The 9,893-nt window shown below is 46.0% G+C and overlaps 2 protein-coding genes across 10 annotated transcripts in view; both read right to left on the bottom strand.

Moving 5' to 3' along the window:
* FIGNL1 (fidgetin like 1) overlaps nucleotides 1-85 on the bottom strand; it is a 6,273-nt gene extending 6,188 nt beyond the window's left edge. The window contains exon 1 of one of the 3 annotated variants that reach the window (XM_024115149.3): nucleotides 31-85. The gene's annotated coding sequence lies outside the window, so the exon portion shown is untranslated. The remainder of the gene's footprint in view (nucleotides 1-30) is intronic. The other 2 variants (XM_028490292.2, XM_024115150.3) reach the window with 2 other exon arrangements.
* A 7,790-nt stretch (nucleotides 86-7,875) lies between these two features.
* The window catches only part of DDC (dopa decarboxylase), a 108,615-nt gene continuing 106,597 nt past the window's right edge, over nucleotides 7,876-9,893 (bottom strand). For 6 of the 7 annotated variants that reach the window (XM_055085139.1, XM_055085141.1, XM_055085143.1 and 3 more), the window contains one exon: nucleotides 7,876-8,262. In XM_055085139.1, coding sequence (XP_054941114.1) covers nucleotides 8,246-8,262 — 17 coding nt within the window. In that variant the 3' untranslated portion in view covers nucleotides 7,876-8,245. Of the gene's footprint in view, nucleotides 8,265-9,893 lie in introns of all 7 variants that reach the window. The other variant, XM_055085140.1, reaches the window with a different exon arrangement.

The raw sequence follows: 9,893 nt of genomic DNA, 5'->3' as shown, positions 1-9,893 counted from the left end.
GGCCCTCCGCCGCCCCCCGCTCCCGCCGACCTGTTGCTTCCGAAAAGCGCGCGGGCCGCGTGCGCCTGCGCTCTGCTGCCGGCTCGGCCCCGCTGTGCGTGCGTGCGTGCATTCATACGTCTGTACGAGCGTGAGCGTGCGGCGGGGCGGGGGAGCGCGGCGGGGCGTGAGAGCACGGTGGGCGGGGCGAGAGCGCCCGGTGGGCGGGGCGCAGGGGCGGGGCAGCGCTGCTCCCCCGGGAGGGGTCCGAGCCCAGACGCGCCCCAGACACGCCCCAGACACGCCCCAGACACGCCCCCGAGGCTCCGCGGCCGAGCGCCCCTACAGGCGCGTATGTAGGTGCACTCTTGCCCCTCGGGAGGGGCTCCTCCCCCACACACATTTTTAGACCGAATCTGGGAATTGGAATCTACATCTCGGTTCGCGCCCTCGCCCGGCCGGCGCATCCCTTTCCTCCCTGCTGCCCTGGGGACACGGTCCTGGAAGACCGGGAAGCACGCCCTTCTTCCAGCGGACTGTGTCCTGGGGCAGGACGAGGAACGGAATAGCCCTCACAGCGGCCTACGGGTCGTTTGTGTCACCGCGTCACCTGGGAAATGTGGAGGTCTGATGGCGTGACCTGACGGGGTCCCGAAGGACCGTCTTCCCACCTTGTCACTCTGCCGTCCTCCTCCCCGGCTGGTCGCCTCCGTGTCCCAAGGGCGCCCCCAACAACCCAGGGAACCAGCTCACACAACCCTGAGTACTTCTGTCTGGGAAAAGGAGCCATTCCTCGGAAAGCCCCAGTGCCTTCTCCTCTCCTTGGCTCCCGGGTCCTGTGGGTGCCCCTTCCCCGGAAAGTGAGAGGCACCGGGAATGGAGAAAATGGACTGTCCAGGAGCAATTAACAACACATGACACTGAAGTGCAAAAGACCTAAGAAGTGTGAGGCAAAACATTTCTTAAGACCTTTCTTTTAAGATTTTTTAAAATGGGCACAAACTAAACAAAAGGGAATGATTGGACAATACCTTTTTAAAAATAGACAAGGGAAAATGACAGCTTACAATTCATCTCTTGGCTTAGATAGTAATAAAAGACTTTTTTATTCTAATTCTTCATAATTTATTAACTAATTTGCTAATTATTATAATTACCCAATAAAAATAAAAGAAAATGAAAATGAAAACCATTATCTCAAGACCAGCTCAGTGGTATGCTTGCTAGCTATTTTTTTACTTGTATGTTTAGAAATCACCATATAAATAATCTTTGGGTAATTAGCAATTTTTGGTTTTTTTATCACCAAAATTTTAGTGATAGCATTTTGGAGAATTCATGTAGACCACCGTCTTATCCTCCTAAGAGTATTGTTCACATACTGAAGTATATTTATTGTTGCCACTATTAAACTTTTTCCAACAAGTGACACTAGCGTTGCCACTTTACTTTTGCGTGTTTGATAGAAAAGCATTTCCCAATCCGGCAGTTTTTTCTTCCTGCGTAGCTGGCAAAATCTAACTCAATTCCGTGAACTTCAGCCGCCTCCTCATCTATGAAACAGGAATAAGCATCTCTAACTAAGGATGCTATCATAAGAGTTATGATTAATATGAGATCTAATGATTAAATTATCGAAGCAGGAGCTGGCACATTGCAGACATTCAACAGAAGCTGTGATGCTATATTTATTGCTACTATTAATGCTATTTGGGGGATCCAAACCCTTAAGCCATAGCAAGACTTTTTCTTCTTTTACAAACGGGATGTTTCAGAATAATGTTATAATACTTTAGCATAATTTGTAGGAGTTTAGCACTTGAGCTATGCAGGTCTTAAACTTTCCTTCTGAGACCATAGGTTGTTTTGTTTTGTTTTCTCCTGGGGAGAAATTTTTGAACCTGCAAGGGAAGAAGTTTTCACTTACAGCAAACAGAGTGCCAGTTCTTGGCGCAAGGGATTCTGGGATCTGGCTGCTCATTTCCATATCATGAATATTATAAACATGGTCTCCAACAAATGCCAATGCACACTTCAGTGATCTCATTTGTTTTTGAGCAGAGGGAGACTATGGCCCCAAATAATGTGCATCCCCGTGTACAAGGAGAGTCACTTTAATTTTAAAAGAGGTGTGTTTGGGGCTTCCCTGGTGGCGCAGTGGTTGCGCGTCCGCCTGCCGATGCAGGGGAACCGGGTTCGCGCCCCGGTCTGGGAGGATCCCACGTGCCGCGGAGCGGCTGGGCCCGTGAGCCGTGGCCGCTGAGCCTGCGCGTCCGGAGCCTGTGCTCCGCAACGGGGGGGGCCGCAGCAGAGGGAGGCCCGCATACCACAAAAAAAAAAAAAAAGATTATTTTTAAAAAATGTGAAATAAAAGAGGTGTGTTTGTAGGTCCAAGGAGGTGGATGGGGTAGAGGGGATGTGGAAGCAGACAGGACAAGAGTAAATTCCTTCTTGGTGGGACTCCTGAGTGTGGCTAGACTCTGACTGATGTCCAGCGTTAAGGAAGAAGGCAGAATGAAGATGGAGGACCGAGGGGATGGGTTCCTGCCTCCATCGGAGGAGTAAGGGGTGTGTGGACCTGGGGTGACTGAGATGTGCAACGCCAGCAAAAGGTTTTCCCTGACTGCGCTGAATGACCCGTGAGGGCTCTGATGGGCTCCCTGGCATCACCATCATAAACAGGGCTGGTGAGTGGGGAGATGGGCCTCCCCTGAAATGGGGCGGGCAGAGAGGGGAAGGAACCATCTGCTTCGGTTGTTTTCCTCCAGAGCGTCACTGCCAACCTGAGTCCGTGCTTCTCGTGCTTCCGGTTTGATACCATATGTTGTGAGTTGAATCGTATCCCGCCAAAAGACACATCCACGTCCTAACCTCCAGTACCTGTGAATGTCACCTTACTTGGAAACAGGGTCTCTGCAGATGTAATCGAGTTAACACGAGGTTATACGGGATTGAGATGAACTCTAATCCAGTGTGACTGATGTTTTTATAAAGAAGAAGAGTAGAGACACAGAGAGAAGACAGCCAAGTGAAAACAGAGGCAGAGGTGGAAATTATGCAGCCACAAGCCAAGCGACATCATCTGGGGTGCCAGAGGCTGGAATAGGAAAAGAGGGATCCTCCCTGGAGGCTTTGGAGGGAGCATGGCCGGGCTGACCCCTTCACTTCCGGATCCTGGCTTCCAGAACTCTGAGAGAGCAAATTTCGGTTCCTTTAAGCAGCCCTAGGAAACTAACACAATGTATTGCTATGGCAGAGGGGTGGTGGAGTCAGCTTTCCAGAGTTCAAATCCTGGCTCCACTACTCATGATCTACTTCCAAGGGCCCTTGGGAGGATAAATGGACTTGACATCTGAAGGGCATTCAGACCAGAGCCCGGCCCCCGGAAACACCGCCCAAGTGTCGGGCATTGTTATAGCAGGGCAAGCCCTTTGCTCAACACAGGTTGCCCAGGTTAGAGCTTGTCACCGAAAAATAACCCATGCTGATGGTGGTGTTTCCACTTTGTAACTTAGCCAGATTCTCTTATTTGCATAGACTGTTGGAATCTCAGATACAGCAGAGAGCTTAATGGTCATGTACTGTAGTTTTCAGTCCCTTGGAGATGTTTCCTGCACCATTTCTCAACCGTTGACTTTCCTGTCACCAATGAACACCCACAGTGGTGGAGAATTTACTGCCCTGTAAGAAAACACATTCTATTTGACGACTGGCTGATTTTCACGTTGGAAAGATCTGTCTCCCTCTGTACCACGTGCTCTTTGGAGGCACGAAGTCCCTTCATGTCAGAGTGAGTGTAAAGTTTGAAGACAGCTCCCAAGTAAGGCCTCGCTGTGTCTTTCCCAGTAGACATCCTTCGTTTTAACCCTCCTCATGGGACTTGGTTCCCCTGTGACACCTGGGGATATTGCCATCTCTTACCTGTGGCGGGGTCTGGATTTGACTTCAACATTCTGGACGTTTTTGGATCCATCCAATTTGCATCTCTGCCTGTATCACACTCAACTTTCGCTAAAGTGGTAGTTCCAAATTTATCCAGTTTATGCAAGCAAATTACTCTCACTGCTTTCTTATTAATTTTTTCTATTACTTATTACAAGTATAGGTGATGGCAAATGACACAGAGATACTGAAGAAATAGATTTCAATATCAAATGCAGTAAAAAAAAAAAAGCAAAAAAGATTTGATATTTGGGGATTTACGTGATTCAGAGAAGCAAAAAACAATCCTTAGCTCAAAAAGCCATCAGGCAATTTCCATTCCTTTCCTCAAAAACAGGCTTTCTGAATAAAAGATCAGCAACAGGGCTTCCCTGGTGGCACAGTGGTTGAGAGTCCGCCTGCCGATGCAGGGGACACGGGTTCGTGCCCCGGTCTGGGAGGATCCCACGTGCCGCGGAGAGGCTGGGCCCGTGAGCCGTGGCCGCTGAGCCTGCGCGTCCGGAGCCTGTGCTCCGCAACGGGAGGGGCCACAGCAGTGAGAGGCCCGCGTACCGAAAAAAAAAAAAAAAAGATCAGCAACATTTGTTGCTAATTTGCTGAGTCTGTTGGACGCCCAGGTTAAGGGGCACAGGTGTGAAGTCGATGGATGATTGATACCCGCTTCCTCTGGGGTCTTCCTCCGTTTCCCCTGTGATGATCAAGGGGCCACCCAGTGACAAACTGCCTCTCCTTTTTCAAATTCATTATTTTTTAATTTAATTTTTATTTTATATCGGGGTATAGTTGATGTACAATGTTGTGTTACTTTCAGGTGTACAGCACAGTGATTCAGTTACATTAAGTTATATTCTTTTTCAGATTCTTTTCCCATATAGGTTATTACAGAGTATTGAATAGAGTTCCCTGTGCTATACCATTGGTGCTTGTTGGTTATCTACTTTATCTATAGTAGTGTGTGTATGTTAATCCCAAACTCGTAATTTATCCTTCCCCCACCCCCACTCTTACCCTTTGTTAACCACAAGTTTGTTTTGGAAGTCTGTGAGTCTGTTTCTGTTTTGTAAATAAGTTCATTTGTATCATCTTTCTAGATTCCACATATAAGTGATATCATACGATATTTGTCTTTTTCTGTCTGACTTACTTCACTCGGTATGATGATCTCTAGGTCCATCCATGTTGCTGCAAATGGCATTATTTCATTCTTTTTTATGGCTGAGTAATATTCCTGCTTCTCCATTTTATCTGGGCTGTTCTACAGATTCCTCTTGTGACTGGCATGGAGTCAGCCGAATGCCAGTCTCTGGTTTCAGGAAGTTTGGCTGTTGGCTGCACGTTAGGGAGGAGCATATGATTCCAGGAGATCCCTTAGGTCTGATACTATAAGAACTAGGTATTTGGTCTGTGTCCTGGTTCCTGACACAGAGCTCCTAAATCCCTTGGGATCTGTGGGTAACAAGAACCTCTTTTGTTCTAAGGAGGCTACTCTTGGCAGGTCCCTAGAGAGGGTAAGGATGGAGGTGGTCACCATGGTGAGAGGGTTGGAACATTTAGCCCCATCCCAGCCCCAACCTCGGAGCAGGGGAGAGGGGCCAGAGACTGAGTGAATCACAATGGCCAATGACTTAATCAACCAGTGATTTACTGGAACCCCCATAAACATCCCTAATCGACAGGGTTTGGAGCACAGGTTGGTGAGCACATCAGGCTGCTCGGAGAGTGGTGCCCTCTGGGAGGGCATGGGAGCTCCGCACCCCCTCCCCCTGCCCTGCCCTATGCCTCTCTTCTCCCTGGCTGTTCCTAAGTTGTATCCTTCATAATAAACTGTTAAACATAAGCAAAGTGACTTCCTGAGTTCTGTGATCTGTTCTGGCCAATTGTAGACCCTGATGAGGGCATGACGGGAACCCCCAGTCTATAGCGGGTCAGTCAGGAGTACAGGAGGTGCCGGGCTTGTGGTGAGGTGAGAGTGTCTTGTGGGACCAAGCCTTTAGCCTGTGCAGTACGACACTCACTCCAGGCAGGTACTGTCAGACAGATGGAGAAGTGATGTTAGAAAAGACTCCATGTTTTTGGTGCCAGGAGGGAAAACCCTTTCATTTGGTGTCAGAAGTGTCATAAGTCAAAACTGTTTTCTTGGTGTCAAGAGGTTAGTTGTGTCCAGATTGATCTGGGATTTTCCCAGCACTAACTGGAGGTGCCCCGTTATCAGGAGATGCTAACTGGTTCCAGTACCAGCGGTGGTCTGTGTGCTACATCGTGACACTAGGTTGAATACAGGTTTAGATGAAGATGCTGTACGGATGGATTAGGCTTTGTAATCCAGACCTTCAAAAACTTCCCCCCATTGGGCTATTTGGGGATTGTCTGGTTAGGGTCAGGGTCCAGGACTCTACCCTGGGAGGCGAAGGCGGGCTTCTCCCAGAAGGGAGTGAATGTCCTCACTGCCAGTTATGCTGAGAAAAGGCTCATCCAGGGAGCAGACAGCACACTTGACAGCAGGGGGTGGGGTGGGGAAGGGTGCCGCATTCCAGTCCTCATGCGGACAAGTCACTAGGCCTCTTGATGTCTCAGTTTCCTCATCTATAAAATGGGAATAATAGTTGAGGACCTTAAAATAAGTATTAAATAAGTTAATATTACAAATATTTACAACGGTGCCTGGCATAGAGCACATGGCATGAGGATGTGTGTTAAATAAACTGGGGGGAAGAATGTCCTCCTGTTTCTAGGCTGGGTGGTTTGGGGTCTGATCGCTATGTTATGGAGATGCCTAGAGAGGTCTGGAGGTGGGGTGAATTGTCATGAGTTACCTAGAAATGAGCCAGAAGTCGGGCAAGCTTCTATCCCTGCTGGGTCTGCACCTGAGCTGATGTCTGAGGAAACCCGACGAAGTAATCCAGCCCGTTCAGAGGGGGGCTCTTCATCATTCAGCTAACTTCCTGCCCCCTGTCTGTGCACTTCTCCCAGCAGCAAACCTACTGTCATCTGCCGCCTGGTCTCCTGCCTCGAACTAAATCTCAGTCGTCACAAAGTGCATTTGTGGATGGGCTGGGTGGAGCTGCTCCCAAAAGGCTGAGGGCTGCATTGGTGACTCTGTGGCCCCACCTGGGGGCCCTGCAGCAGTCTCAACTCAAGAGCACACTCAGGTGCAGACAACCTCACTGTAAAGTGCAGGCACCTCAGCCCCGACGCAGTGGCCTGATCGCTCGGCCTCTTACAGCTCCTAACGCGGTGGCCCCAGTGGGTCCCAGTGGCCCGTCCCGCATCCCCGCACCGTGCTGGAGGTCAGGTCTGCTCCACTGATGGGTAGAGAACAAACCACCTGACCAAATGAGATGGGGACCACATGGCATCTGACATATTTCCAGATTTCCGAAAACAGATCATTACATCCCACAGATAACAGAGGTCTTTGAAATTCAAATATCCATGTTAAGAATCCAAGGACCCGTTCTGAGAGTGTTTTTGATAATTCTGTAGTCTTCAAATGACAAGAACTAGTCTTGGGATTAAAATACACGTTTCTAAGAACAAAAATGATTTCAAATAAAGATTGGTTATTTGGACAAAAACTGCATTTTCTTGGTATTTATGTGTAAAGAGCATCTTCAGGTGTTTATTAGTCATGATACCACAGGGCAGGTGGACTGATCAGATGAAGAAACCAAAGCTCCAGAAGTCTTTCCCATCACACCAGCGGAACTTGGTCTCTGGCTATGTCTTGGTTCTGAATTCATTTCTTTAGAAGTTGGAGTCATCTCCAAATAAAACTTGTGTGTTGTTATTGCATCAGGAAGAGTGCCTGACATATACTAGACACTCCATAAACATTTGCTGATTAAACGAATACCGTTTAAAAATATCCAAGAATGCCGCCTTGTTGGCTGTTTTGAAACAATCAATTTGCTAAAATGTAGAACAGGATGCCTTCCAGACACAATTACCGTTACACTTCACCTTGTTTATTAAGCATTAAGTCACACGACAGAACAATTTAAAGACAATGGATATAATCACAAGTCCCATAATTATAGATCGCCCCGGAAAATATTTCAATAGGCCTTTACCACCACTGACAACTTCAGGGGCACAGAAACTGATGATTTTTTAATCAACAAAAGTCACAGCCAAATAATGAATAAAAGCTATATCCACTGGGGTTAACTTATAGCAAATAGTTCTTCATTGATGACAGGCTGAACAGATTTAATCACGAGGTTCTTTCTGGATAACTTTGGAGAAAGAAGCATGGGCCACATTCAGACTTGGTTCCATGGAGCTGGAATGATACACATCTTTTCCTCTCATTCCAGTATTCAGATCACTTCAACTTTCGATCTCTACAGGGAAAAAAAAGAACATGAACATATGGCTGTATTCAAAAAAATGTAAAAATCATTTCTGCCACTGAGTTCAGCAAACACTACAAATCAGGCTCTCTTCCCCCGGGAGAGGCTTTTACCAGTACAACACTGATTTCATGCAATAAACACTGGGAAGACTTAGCACTGTACGTAACACAAAATAAAACGAAAATTAAGTTAAATATTTTTAATTGTTTACTGAGCTCTTAATATGTGCTTATGTCTCTTTTAGGCACTGTATAATGTACTGCTAGAAGAGGACAGGCTGCTAAACGAGAGCAGCTTAGACTGTGTCCAGAGGATGTGGAGAGAAAGCGTTTGTCACTGCATTCATCAAAGCTGTAGCAGTGGTTACTGCGACCATCTCCATCTCCATCAGACTCTTATTCATCTTTATTTCCCCCAGATTTTGTACAATTCCTGGCAGAATGGATGTTTATTGGCTAAATGATTGAATAGATTAGCTTGATCATGCTGTAATAAGGTAATAAATATATAATAGGTTATATATCACATTAAAAAAGTGATTTTTAAAGGATTCAACTGACTGGTTGATTGAGTCAGGCTACTGTGGGTAAACTTGGCCAAAATACTCATTATCATCTTCTTCATTTTCTCCGAGCATGTACCTTTAACAATGAAGCAAATAACACCTAATTTTAAAATACTAAATAAAATAGTGTAATTGCACACACACACACACACACACACACAATGTAAAAATTAGAACTTTGTATACCCCTCATTTGAACACAGAGAAGGAATATACTCTTTCTCCAACTGTACAATGGAAAAGAGTTTGAACTGGAAGAAATGAGTTTTTATTGCCAATCTGGCTTCTCTATGATACATTTTATTAATGTCAACTAGAATCTTGGTCCAATTTCCTACCTTTTGTCAAATAGAAATAGTTCCTTCTTTCTCTCAGAACTATGACCACTGGATTTGATATAACCTACATAAGCACAAGTAAAACCAAGGTACTAAGAATTTCGTCACTCTAATTAATCTGACCAAAACAACATACATGGATTGTGATTTACTATTGTATCCTACATGTTTAAAAAATTAAATCCTTTTGTTTTTAGCTTTGGAATTGATAGTAAGTATAATGACTCCACAGTAATTGTGACTTCTGTTGGAAATGTGCCTCTGTTTCTGATCATTTTTCTGAGCTACAGTCTCTTTCTGTGTTGTTTGGGGCACATGGGAATAAGATATGACGAGACACACAAACATAGGGCTGCAGAAATGTTCCTCTGGAGTGTTTGCCTGATGTGATTTTATTTTTTTGTCTTTTTTTTTTTTGTTCTTTGGTTTTTGTTTTTGCTTTTGTTTGTTTTTTAACATCTTTATAGGAGTATCATTGCTTTACAATGGTGTGTTCGTTTCTGCTTTATAACAGAGTGAATCAGTCATACATATACACATGTTCCCATATCTCTTCCCTCTTGCGTCTCCCTCCCTCCCACCCTCCCTATCCCAGCCCTCTAGGGGGTCACAAAGCACCGAGCTGATCTCCCTGTGCTATGCGGCTGCTTCCCACTAGCTATCGGTTTTACGTTTGGTAGTGTATATATGTCCATGCCACTCTCTCACTTTGTC

This window comes from Physeter macrocephalus, chromosome 5 (assembly GCF_002837175.3).
Source record: "Physeter macrocephalus isolate SW-GA chromosome 5, ASM283717v5, whole genome shotgun sequence".
Classification (NCBI taxonomy): domain Eukaryota; kingdom Metazoa; phylum Chordata; class Mammalia; order Artiodactyla; family Physeteridae; genus Physeter; species Physeter macrocephalus.
The sequence above is the reverse complement of the archived record's forward strand: the minus strand, read 5'-3'. Positions and strand labels throughout refer to the sequence as shown.